Source organism: Pelmatolapia mariae, linkage group LG10_11 (assembly GCF_036321145.2).
Source record: "Pelmatolapia mariae isolate MD_Pm_ZW linkage group LG10_11, Pm_UMD_F_2, whole genome shotgun sequence".
NCBI lineage: Eukaryota > Metazoa > Chordata > Actinopteri > Cichliformes > Cichlidae > Pelmatolapia > Pelmatolapia mariae.
The window spans coordinates 16,562,294-16,574,932 of record NC_086236.1 but is presented as its reverse complement, the minus strand read 5'-3'; the positions used below and the strand labels follow the sequence as shown (position 1 = coordinate 16,574,932).

Sequence of the window (12,639 nt, the reverse complement as noted above, 5' to 3'; positions counted from 1 at the left end):
CAAAGGTAAAACCCTGCTGCCCATTTTAAACGAGAACTTTAAAAGTCTGAGGTAAACACCAAAAAAAAAGATATCTGGTAGCAAATTAATGTTTCACATTTACAGTAACAGTGTTTAAATAGGAATTTGTTAGAAGTTAACTGTCGCATTCTTCACACATTTCTTTGGTATGTTGATAAATGTACTCCTGAACTTTTCTATCTCATCCTTTAAAAAGGAAGCATCATGGAGTATATTTATACCCAAATAAAGTCAGTACACACTCACAAACAAAGAAAAGGCAACTTATAAATAGCAGTATAGGAAACTGTCTTTTGTGTCAACATAATTACACATATTTAATTATGTGTAATTATATTATAAGTATGTCTTTGGTGGGTTTGAGGATAAATCTTCCCCGTCACTCTTAACTGATAAGGTGTCTTCCATTTCTCCTTCTTTCAGCTGAGACTTTGTAGATGGTACATCACTGTGTTTCGATTTTGTCGAGTCTGCCTTTTTCAGTTGTGACTTTGTTGAAGGTGCCCATGATTTCTCTGACTCCTCTTTTGAGCCCTGCTCAGACATATCCTGATAGGATGGAGGCCTTGGGTACTGCTGGGGCTTTGAAGTCACTCCCTCATAGCCATGAGGCCTGGGGTAGTCCACTCCAATAGGCAGTGACTTTGCTGATGGCGCCCTGCTGCGATGAGAACCCCCCAGGTTGGACCCATTGTAGGAGCGAACCACCTGGTAACGCACAGATGTCCTCTTCTCTGTGTCATGGGCTTTTATGGGGCGTGCAGAGCTGATGAACAAACCGCCTCCCAGAACAAGCAAAACAGATGCTCCCCAGCCAATGTATAGACAGGCACCAATCTCCCTCTTCTGAGCATCATTGTAGGCACTGTAGAAGTTCTTCACTAAAGCCCCAGCCACCCAAGATGTAGGAATCAAACAGAACAGACCTGCAGCCATCAACACTGCTCCTGCCACAACAGCCATCTTGCCCTTTGCCCCATTTCCAGTTTCATCCAAGAAGCGGGTGCACTTTCCTCCAACAAAGGCCATAATGAGTCCTGCTGCACCTACAGTGATTGAAATGACAGTGAGAGCTCTGGCAGCCTGCATGTCACTGCTGAGGGCAAGGAGGGACTCGTAAGGTTTACACTGTATCTGACCTGTGCTTTGGACCACACAGGCCATCCAAATACCCTCCCAGAAAATCTGGGAGGTGACGATGGAGGTACCCACAAAGGACGAGACCCTCCACATTGGCAGTAAGCAGATGACGATGACCCCTGCCCAACCGAGAAGGCACAGGGCGCCGGCCAGCATCTGCATCCCCATCGAGGCCATAATGTAGGTCTGGAGAAAAAAAAATCTTTTTTGTAAAATCCTTGCAGAGTTTTAAAAGGTGACTTGCTGCCTTTCTTGATTTCTGCTGAGTCTCTTTTGCATTTGCTCGTCTTTTCCTCTGGTTGCTCTTCTCTTGTATCTTTCTGTGAGTGTTTCTTTGTCAGTCCTCCTCAACATGTGCGTACTGTGCGTACCTTTTCCTGCTACTGTTGCAGTGTTGTAAACTATGTATCTCAGGAGAGCCTAGTCTGTTTCAGTTGTTGTCCTGCCTACAGTTTTTTGCTACTGGGATCGAGGCGTGTCTTACTTAAGCCTCACTTCATTTGTTTACAGCATATGTCCCTCCCCTTTTATACCATGCCTTTCTGCCTCTTCCTTCTTTACTTTTTACTTCAGCACCTGAGAGCATTCGTTCTTTTTGTCACCTGAGCAGAAGCCTATGTGCTACTGGACAGGTGTGGACAGTGCCACACCTACTCTGTAGAAAAAATAAAGGAGTGGAAGTTGACAGAGAGAGAGAGAGAGAGAGAGAGAAAATGAATAGGCAATGACATCACCCTCGCTCATTATCTTTGCCTCATGAGAACATTTTGTAAACAACAGCTATGAAGTAGGCAGAAGAAACAGAGGTATAAACCAACACCTACCAACGGTCTGTTCTGATGTTAATCTGTCACATACAATACCTCTGCGAAAATGCTGCATTTGATTAACAGGTGATTTAATTTGATTAAGAACTTAATACATGTGTTAGGTCAGAGGCCTCTACACGCAACTAATGTATTTGAATAATGTGCGCATGCAGAATATGTGAAACAGAAGGAGGGTGGAACAGTTTCCTGGGAGAGGACAGGACAGGAGTTTCACTCGAATAGCACACTGTGCAGAAAAACCTGTTCGAAATATGCAAAACCCCCGTACCACACAAGAGAACACACACTTATGTAAACCTGTGTGGCAGAAAATGAAACCTTTTCATCAAGCTCAAAATCATTTTTCGCCAAGCTAATGTCCATTATGGACAACACCTTTCACCCCCTGCATACAACTGTGGAGTCCCTGTGCAGCTCCTTCAGCAGTAGATTGTTACTACCATGGTGTAAGATGAAGAGCTATCACAGGTGCTTCAACAGAGAGCACAATACCCACATAGGATAAGTACTGTTTAAGTGTATTACATGTGTATTACTATCGGTCCCACTGCACATTATGTACATATATGTTACTGTATATACTACATATCTACATAGTATAGTATTTTTTGCACAATATTCTTTTTTTAAAAAAATTTCTAGTATATTTCTAATTCACTTTTTCATTCTGTCTTTCAAATTTCCCTCGTGTGGGACTAAATAAAGTCTCTTCCTATTTATAATTAGCTCAACTTTATATCTACTGTCTGAGACAATAAGGATTTTAAAGGAACTGACACACTGGTTGTGTCAAGTTTAATGTGCGTTCACTAAAAATGCTACACATTATTTTTTTTAAATGTTTTTTAACATCAGATACAAAGAGCCAAGTTTTCAGTGCTGTATTTAAGAATATTTTTTATCGTGATTTTTGTGTTTAATTCAGAAATCCACAAAACTAAATAAAGAAATGAACTCATACTAAATAGCATTACATAAATGCTAACATCCAGTGTCTGTTTTTCAGGATCTTTGATGAGAAGGAAATGTCCCAAAACCTGTTTGTAAAGATTCTTTCAAGAACACTCGCAAAACCAGATCTTCTGTTTGAATTTCTTTACTGTTTGTCACTAGTGTAACTCGTCTTATGATGAAATTAAAAAAAACAAAAAAAAACACAAGCAATGTCACATGCACATATATACAATTTTATTGCAATACAGTCAGCCATAATACATAGATATATGGATATGTATATATATATATATATATATATATATATATATATATATATATATATATATATATATATATATATCCATCAGTATTCCACTAGTTTAACAGAGAAAGCAGTCAAAAAATGAGGTCTAGAGTTACAAAGGTGTCAATACGGATTTACAATGGTTTTAATTAAACAAGCATCAGATTTCAGACATAACCCTGAAAGAAAGTATCCCATATTGATATAAAAAAGAACAGAAAATAAAAATGTAAAAAAAATTCTGGTGGTAGAAAACATAAAAACAACAGATATATTCAAAAACAGGCTGAAAATACTGCATGTGTGTATATTTTGAAGAAAAAAAGCTTAAGTTACACAGTCATACTCTAAATATTTCTACTTATTTTAATCACAGACGTTGTAATTCTAAAAGGTGGACTCTTTAAGATATCCAGCAGAATGCTCGCTATCTAAACATATTCCTTATGACTATCCACAGAGCGAGCCTTGGAGTACCTAACGTCATAATCAGTGACATCCTTGGGGGGACAGGAGCTACAGAGCAGGCCCCCTCCCAGGATCAGCACCCCTGCAGTTCCCCAGCCAATGTAGAGAGATGCTCCCAGCTCTCTCTTTTGTGCAGCAATCAGGGTAGGGTTGTAGAAATCACGAATGACGGTGTTAGCGGTCCAGCAGACTGGAATAAGCACCAAGAGGCCGGCAATGATGAAGACAATTCCAGCAGCTACTGCCACTCTGCTCTTTTGCACTTCGTCTTCGACAAAATTTGTGCACTTGCCTCCAACCACCGCAAGCAGAATCCCAAAAACTCCAGCGATGATGGCGATGACAGTGAGTGCTCTGGCAGCCTGCAGGTCTTGAGCTAATTCTAGCATAGAATCATAAACCTTGCACTGCATCTGGCCTGTACTCTGGGTCACACAGTTCATCCACAGACCCTCCCAGATGACCTGAGAAGTGACGATGTTGGCACCAATGAAAGCGGTGACTCTCCATAGTGGGAGTCCACAGGTGATGATCGATCCAAGAAAGCCAATGACTCCCAAAAATAAACCAAGAAGCTGTCTACAACCAGCAACCATGTTGATCCCGTCAAAGAAAAAAGATTGAGCGTCCTTGAGAGCTTTGTGTGCGAAACAAAAGTTCAGCAGGTAGTTGTTTCAGCTGATCACTCAGAGGAGATGTGAGTTCCTTGCTCAGTGGTTAAAATTTTAAAGGAGGTGACAGAGGAGGTGTTTTTCTAGTGCTGTATGCAAGGCAAAACAGGTTATTGAAGAAATGTCACCCAACCAGCTTGTTTCAACACTTGTAGAAAAGATAGCAGTTTCATGTGCATAACAAAGGCCAATATAATGGAAAAAAACAACAACAAAAAACACCAAAACGAGTTACACAGAAATACAGATTACCACCAATGTCATCAATTTTTTATGTTCTGTGAAACAATAAAAGGAATTTTTCGAACTGGCATATTTATGAGAACACTATTTACTTGGGTGATACTAAATACCAAACAGGGATTTACCAAATGAACAATGCTAGAAAAATGACGCACATGACTTTCAGAGTGAGCTCATTGTCAACCGATACCTGTAGCTCATAGGTTAATAGATGTCAATAGATGTAGGCGTTTTTACACTGAAACTGTCTGTTCTTGTGAATGACTGAGTGAGATGAAAAATTGCATTTATCAAGCTCAGCTGTGTTTTAAAGAGTGCTTTAAAGTGTATCTAGGAATCACACACACTCACAGCCGAATCCCTTAGGGTTGCCATATAAGGTGCTGACCTCCTTAGGTTGGAGGACCCAAAACACCCTCAAAAAACAAATCTCACACAGTACCAAATCTACATTTGTGGAAAGAAAATTAGAAGCTTTTGATTTCCCTTTATGGAATTGTATGGAAAATAGACTTGCTAATTAGTAAGGAGAAATAGATGGTTTGAATGCCATTTCATTCTTTTCCAAATTTTTTCTTAATACATGTGACCAGTGACAGCAAAATCATCTCATATGTGTCATGATATTACTCAAGAAAGAAAAAGATTAACATTGCTTTGAAATTTTTATGAGACCAACACTTGCCCCAAATGACTAGTATTAGGAACTACCAAAGTATTGGCACTATATTGCATGCATTTGCTTTTTTTAAGCTCTTCTGTGGCCACACCCACGTAGGAGTGGAGATTCCACTGTAGTCCAGCTTTCAGCTATTTGAAGTAAGGTAGACAAAGTAGCCGATTGTAATGGATTTGGGGATCATCTCTATAATAGAATAGAAAAGAATAGATTAGATTAGAATAGAATAAACCTTCATAATCCCACGAATGAGAAATTTGGGTGTTATGCAGCTCTCATAGCAAGAGGAATATAGACACAAAGTAGTACTATATACATAAGCAACCAAAGTTCTTTTGTACAGATAAAAATGTACAGTGATATGTATAAAAGTTCACAAAGTTCGAATAAAGGTATGTATACAGAATAATTAGTTCTGATAATGAACAAGACTCCAACATTGTGACTAGTTACTTGACCCCTTGTGATCCAAGTCCAACTTCTTAGAGAGATAAGTGGTGTTAATCCACAAAGCATTAAACACTGGGAAACATCAATCTGTTCTATGTGAATGAGACCGAGACAGTTAAGCATGTTCTTCTGTCGCGTAGGATATTCATTAGGGAAAGACAAGACTTTTTACAGAAGTTATGCTGACTTGGTCGTGTACTTATAATGCAGAAAGTATGCTGAAGTGGGTAGACATTGACACAGCAATGGAAGGACTATTGAGTTCTCTTAAAGTGACGGGACTAAATAAGAGGATTAATCAACATGATAATAATTTTATGTCATTGGTCGCATACATTTCATTTGAAATCTTAAGTGCGCTGGACCAGTTAAACTACCCTTTCTGTCTGTGAAAAGAAGTTTAACTACACATTTAGCTGAGATTTCTTAATATAGGAAAATGACATGTAATTTAAACAGTAATACCTTAGTTTTTGCTCTAAGTCTTTGACTCTGCTGATCTAGAAGCAGAGTCACTGGTTAGTGAAATTAAATGACTACAGAACCCTACAGGAGGCAGTAATGCACCTTATTGGATGTCAGCAGCCATTATGAACCAAAGAAGAAGGAGGATGAAGAGAGGGAGGAGTAGAAGAAGATAAATCTGGTGGAGAGATAATAGGAAGCAAGGGGGCACAGAGCACAGGAGTAGCTGGTTGAAGAAAGAACTACTGTGCAATTAAGAGGGGGCCAACCTGATGAAAGCACATAGTATCTGGAGAGGAAACTCACTCCCCACTAACACAAAGCCTATTAAAGTGGGTCAAGATCTCTTAAGAAGATGCAAAACTAATATGATTGACTTCTTCTTCCTCTGAGTGACCACCTTTGACAATTTCTATTCAGGCTGATAATTCTGGCCATTGTGCCTTTGGGCCCTAGATTGCAGACCAGAATTACACTCCCAGCACACTTGTCAGCTTTGAAAATAAATAAATCTTATGTACCTATTTCCAGTGTGGGTGCGGTGTGGGTTTCTTTTTTTCTTTGTTTTTTTTAGCTAGAACTTTATTAGAACTTATTTCCTTTGTAGTACAAAGGCAGTTTTTGCCCACATTGTAACAGGATATACTCAGTGGTTCATTTTGCAAATTCAAATCTTTATTTGTTGGCAGCTAATCTAATTTTGATGAATTATGTAACTACAAAGGAGCTGAAAGGTCAAATAAAATGCAACTTAAGAAAACAACAGCAAATAGAAAAAAACGATGCAATAGAATAGAAAACACAACTTAACTGAATAGAATACCATAGAAATGGTAAAAAACAATCTCACAAAACACAATAGCTGTTAGTCATCATATTGGAAGAGTGGAGAAACCATTTGATGTGAATGAACTTGTCGCTTGTGGAATCAAAACGTCTGACCCCACAAATGATCTCTTGCACCACATATGCAGGTTACATAACAAAAGAATTCCTAAAATGTAAATATAGTCTTCAAAGATGTTGCTTGTGAGCCATCTGTAAATATAAAATGAATATTCAAACGCGTCTAAGCTACAAATGGAAATGATTTATGTAGAGTGTGCAGTGTCTGAGAGAAACTTATGTTCTCTAATTTAAAGTTTAAGAAAATGATGAAGAATAGAAATAAATTCTGGACTCATCACACAGTAGTAAAAAAAAGTACAAATATGCAGTGAATATATCAGTTTCTTAAGATAGAATATACATTTTAAAGTTTTACCTCTTTAAATTTCTGCTCGGCATGAAAATATTCTTTAAAACAAACACAATTACCTGCAGACATTTTTGTTACATCTGCTAATTATCTAATGCAACTAGTACCTCAGGCATCCTCTTGCTTAACTCCTGTTTAAAAGCAAAACACAAAGGCAGACTGTGGACTACACAGTTCAATGTGCTAAACATTTTAGAGGAGTTGTAGCAAAAATTTCAGTAGAGTGCAATTAATTATTGACATACATGATGAAAATAGAGCTTCAAAGGATGAAATCACCAAGATTGAATGTTGTGGGCCGGAGAAAGCATCCAAAATGAAACGTTTTTAAGAAACACTTTTCTTTCCTAGCTCCTTAAATGGACTCAACAGTTATAGAAATTACTCAGACACTCAAATAAATGGTAAATGGCCTGTATTTGTACAGCGCTTTACTAGTCCCTAAGGACCCCAAAGCGCTTTACACAACCAGTCATCCACCCATTCACACACTGGTGATGGCAAGCTACATTGTAGCCACAGCCACCCTGGGGCGCACTGACAGAGGCGAGGCTGCCGGACACTGGCGCCACCAGGCCCTCTGACCACCACCAGTAGGCAACTGGTGAAGTGTCTTGCCCAAGGACACAACGACCGAGACTGTCCAAGCCGGGGCTCGAACCGGCAACCTTCCGATTACAAGGACGAACTCCCAACTCTTGAGACCCTAAACTTAGAACTCTCTACTCTCTACCACATGTCAGAGTCTCTCAGTGAAGCAGAGTGTGCCTTTATCGGGACAAGCTGCACAATAACAGAGTGCTGAACCACATGGATGCTAACATGACTGATTAACACTTTCAAAACAAGAAGTCAGTTTTTGGCTATCAAGCACATTACAGATGCATATCCAACTACTTCAGAAAGCTAAATTGCAAAAGACAAGCTCCTATTTGTCAAAAACTGCCTCATAAATTGCAACGAAACATTGGGAGACTGGACAAGGTAGTGTCTAGTATATGGTAATTTATTTATACAACATAATTACAGCAAAATGTCATTAGGTCTTTAGAGTAAAACACTGGTTATAGCTGAGCAGAGGTAGTCTAGAAAGCTGGTGTCCAAATCAGGACAGTGAGCAAAAGAGAGACCTGCTGCAGAAAGACCTGCAGAGTGAGCGTTCATAGGCAAACTAACTGGGCCCAAGTATAGCTCATGCAACAAATCAGCTCGTGTAGAATAAAGCATGACACAAAAACCAAAAATGCAGACACCTAGTTCCTATGGGTCATTGCAATGCAGCCTACAGGAAAAAATGATGATAGTATGAAACTAAAAAAACATGCCTGGAAAGTGTTAAGAATGAATACTTGCATTTTACTCATTATGAGAAAGAGACTACATTGTGTTTGTCACTAAACAGGAGCATTGGTCAGATTTGAAGGCATGCGCCATTTGTGTGTAAAATGCATTCCATTATTTCAGAGCTATTGTCACACCATAGCGACGTCATCTAACGTGTGAGCTCAGTGGTCTTTCTCTCTCTGTATAATGCATGTGAAAAATGACAGCATACGGATTGTTTTTCTAAAGCAGGAGTCAGTGATGAGAGACACAATATCCTGTGTGAAAACCAGTTTCACTGCAGTTGTATATAGCGTGAGAAATACAACCACTTAAGCCGACCAAGACCAAAACTTCTTGGTCAGGCTCACAACAATGTTTTTATCATTTGGCCTTGTTTAAAAAATATTTCTTTTTATTTGGCTTTTTATTGTGCTTTTCTTTCACGGGACTCGGGTTTCTCCTCTCCTCGTCCATGTCTTTTACTCCAGTCTCTCAGGTGACCTCTTTCAGTTCAGGTTCTGTTTGATTTTGAAGGTTGGTTAATCAGCTCGTGTTGCTGTGTTTTGGTGTTTAGTTTGTGTCTGCACCCTTAGTCTCAAGCCCACGTGTCCTTGTCTAAAGCTTGGTGTTCATGCTGCTTGTAGTTTTATTTTGATAATCTTTGTCTCATATGGATGGTGTTCAATTTTTATTCCTGACGTATTCCCTTGTGTTTCCACTTCCCTAATCACCCTTCAGGGAATTTATTGTCTGTTTTCCTCTGTCCTGTTCTCCTGCACTTATGTCTGCAAGTTCCTAATAGTTCAGGTTTCTAGTGTTTTACCAAGTTTAGGTTTTCTGTTTAGTTGCTCATTTCAGTTTTGTGTTTTTATTTTTGTACTTTTTTGACAACCAGCCTGAATAAACGGCTGGCCTTCAATTAACTCCTTCCTGCCTGCAAACGTCAGCATTTGGATTCTCTCTCTGTCCCACATGGTCTGCACCTTGCAGATCTTGACACCTTGACCCAAACTGGTTGCAGCAGATCGCCGCCACTCCATGAGCCTGGTTCTACTGGAAGTTTCTTCCTGTTAAAAGGGAGTTTTTCCTTCCCACAGTTGCCAAGAGCTTGCTTATAGGGGGCTGTCTGTTAGAATATAAAACATCTTAAGGTGATTGCTATGATTTAGGTCTATGTAAATAAAGATGAATTGAACTGCTTTTTTGTTTTCATTCTAATTCAAGCAAATTCTGCAGTAAAATATTCAAAATGGAAATCAATAACATAATCATCAATACTGAACCAGTTTAATAAAGAAATGGTAGTCAATGATCAGGCCCAGACCACTGGCTATACAGTCATGCTTTATAACAGTTTTGGATCTTTTGATTTTGCAAAGATAAAAAAAGGAAAACAGTGTCCACATTTTTATAGTAAACAGGATAAATAATAAAGATGACAAAATGTCTATAATGATATAAAATACAATAAAAAAAATATCCAGAAGCAAGTTACACACTCAAATTGCAAATATTTCTGCCTATTTTAATCAGATTTTAGATTTTCTTATTCTAGTCATTCAAGGACAAACCAAAGTAAAAAATGTCATAAAACATTTGTCTTGTTCCAAACAGACTGCTAAGTTGATGGGGTTTTTTTTTTGTTTTTTGTTTTTTAGAATAGAATATAATAGAATAGAATAGATTAATCCTTTAATTGTCCCACAAGGGGAAATTTGGTTGTATCAGCAGAACTGGACACAGAACAGAAAACACAATTTTCTTTTTTACAAATTTAGATAAGTAAGGCCATATTTAAAAAGAGTGAGCGTTGAAGTACATAATTTTTTAGTCAGTTTCATCCCTGCAGATAAAGGAGCTGCAGAGGAGGCCTCCACCCAGAAAGAGAAGCGCTGTGGTGATCCAGCCAATATAAAGAGAGGTTCCCAGTTCGATCTTCAGAGAGACATGAGGCAGTAAGTTGTTGAAATTATTCTGGATGGTAGTGGTGGTGGTGGTGGTGGTCCAGCGAACTGGTATTAGCACAAAGATGCCTGCAATGAGGCAAACAACTCCAGAAGCCATAGCCATTTTACTCCTTTTCCTTTTGTCTGACTCAAAGTTGATGAATTTGCTCCCAGCAGCACCAAGCAGGATCCCAAAGACACCAGTGATAATGGCAATGACGATGAGCACTCTGGCAACCTTCAGGTCTGGACTTATAGACACATGCATTTCCTCATACCTTTTGCACCGAGTCAGGAGTACACTGGAGGTTGATGCACAGAACTTCCATAGACCCTCAAAGAACATCTGAGACATAGTGACGTTAGATTCAAAGGGATCCACTTCATACAATACTTCAGTGGCTCTCCACTGTGGGAGAGCACAGATGAGGATGTTCCCCACAAAGCTGATGGTGGCCAAGGCCAAGCATAGAAGCTGCCTTAGACTAGTAGTCATGATGAAATTCTGTCGATCAATTCAAAGTGGAAAGCTGGTGTGCTCTTGGGTACTGTAATTTAATTGTGAAAGTGCTAAGCAGGAATTAATCTATATATGTGTGGGCATTTTTTTGTTCTTAAAGGAGAAGCTGACTGGTTTACACACACACACACACACACACACACTAAGAAAAACACTGCAAATTTTTCAGTCACCTTTATTGTAAAGTTTAAAGGTACTATATTTGTTTTTCCTTTTGCTTTTTTATAATTGTATGTGTGTTTGCACTAATTTGTGCATTATAGATTTGGTGGTGATATATTTTTGAGGAACTTTTTATACCGCAATGGTGTAATTTCTGTAGTAAATGATCATATTGGATGATATTGGAAAACATGCTTAAAAGCCAGCAAATACTACAGAAAAATATTTTAAAAAGCAAAAACTAATAACTTAACGACACCAGTTTATATGGCAGACAGACTACTACAGTATGTAAACTGAGGAAGAATAACCTGGACCAGAAGTTGCTGCTGGCCTTTACCACTCCTCATTGGAGAGCGTGCTCTCCTACTGCCTGGGTGTTTGGTACGTAGGGGCCAGGACTGAGAACAGGAAGGCTGCACAGAGGGTAATTAACACTGCCCAAAAAAATCATTAACTGCCCTCTGACACCCCTGGAGGCCATCGCCAGGACCTCTTGTCTCAGGAAAACCAGGGCCATCACAGGTGACCTCTTGCAACCTGCTCACCATGTGTTTGACCTGCTGCCCTCTGGTTGGTGCCTCAGGTAAATCTGGTCCCACACCTCCAGTGTGATGGCTGTGTGCAGGCAGGCAGGAAGAGAGGACCCAAAATGCAGGACTCATGAAGGCAGAAGTAAGTCAAAATACTCAGCTTTATTGCTGGGAAGAAACTGAACAAAAAACTAACTAAACTGGGAGTAGGGAACAAACTAAACAGGTTGGCAGGCTGGCAAACAGAACACACAGTGGAAGTAAGGGTACGATGCAACAACGAGCAAGGAAAGACGCAGACACTAAATACAAGAGGTGAACAGAGCTAAGAGGAAACAGCTGGGAGACACGGCTGATGCTGATTACACTGACGAGACAGGGAGAGCACAAAGCTGAACGCATACACATAAGGCACAGACCTACAAAGTAAAACAGGAAGTACACGACAGACAGAGAGATCCAGACGAGACATGGAACTAAACAGATGTAGACTCATGAGCAGACAAAATAACACCATGGACAGACAGAGGGAACACAGAGAAGAGGGAGCACAGAATAAACACTGGGAAACCAAATAACAAAACCTAAAAACAAGAACTCAGGAAGTACTACCAAAACTAGGAAGATGAAATACTAGGACAGAAACCAAAACAAACAGTCATACTTCGTAATAAAATCAAAAGTAAA

At 39.4% G+C, this 12,639-nt stretch overlaps 3 protein-coding genes across 3 annotated transcripts; all 3 read right to left on the bottom strand.

The window, feature by feature from the left end:
* Positions 1–357: 357 nt before the first annotated feature.
* On the bottom strand, positions 358–1,338 carry LOC134636190 (claudin-4-like). The gene has a single exon (XM_063486060.1). It carries the CDS (start codon positions 1,336–1,338, stop codon positions 358–360), a length of 981 nt encoding a protein of 326 aa, XP_063342130.1.
* Positions 1,339–3,662: 2,324 nt separating this feature from the next.
* On the bottom strand, positions 3,663–4,295 carry LOC134637205 (claudin-4-like). The gene has a single exon (XM_063487567.1). It carries the CDS (start codon positions 4,293–4,295, stop codon positions 3,663–3,665), a length of 633 nt encoding a protein of 210 aa, XP_063343637.1.
* A 6,323-nt stretch (positions 4,296–10,618) lies between these two features.
* On the bottom strand, positions 10,619–11,233 carry LOC134635288 (claudin-4-like). The gene has a single exon (XM_063484685.1). The coding sequence runs from the start codon at positions 11,231–11,233 to the stop codon at positions 10,619–10,621; it is 615 nt and encodes a 204-aa protein (XP_063340755.1).
* Between the last annotated feature and the right edge of the window lie 1,406 nt (positions 11,234–12,639).

What these genes read in the sequence shown, in the direction of transcription:
- LOC134636190 (XM_063486060.1), bottom strand. Translation starts at nt 1,338, where the DNA reads ATGGCCTCGATGGGGATGCAGATGCTGGCCGGCGCCCTGTGCCTTCTC.
- LOC134637205 (XM_063487567.1), bottom strand. Translation starts at nt 4,295, where the DNA reads ATGGTTGCTGGTTGTAGACAGCTTCTTGGTTTATTTTTGGGAGTCATT.
- LOC134635288 (XM_063484685.1), bottom strand. Translation starts at nt 11,233, where the DNA reads ATGACTACTAGTCTAAGGCAGCTTCTATGCTTGGCCTTGGCCACCATC.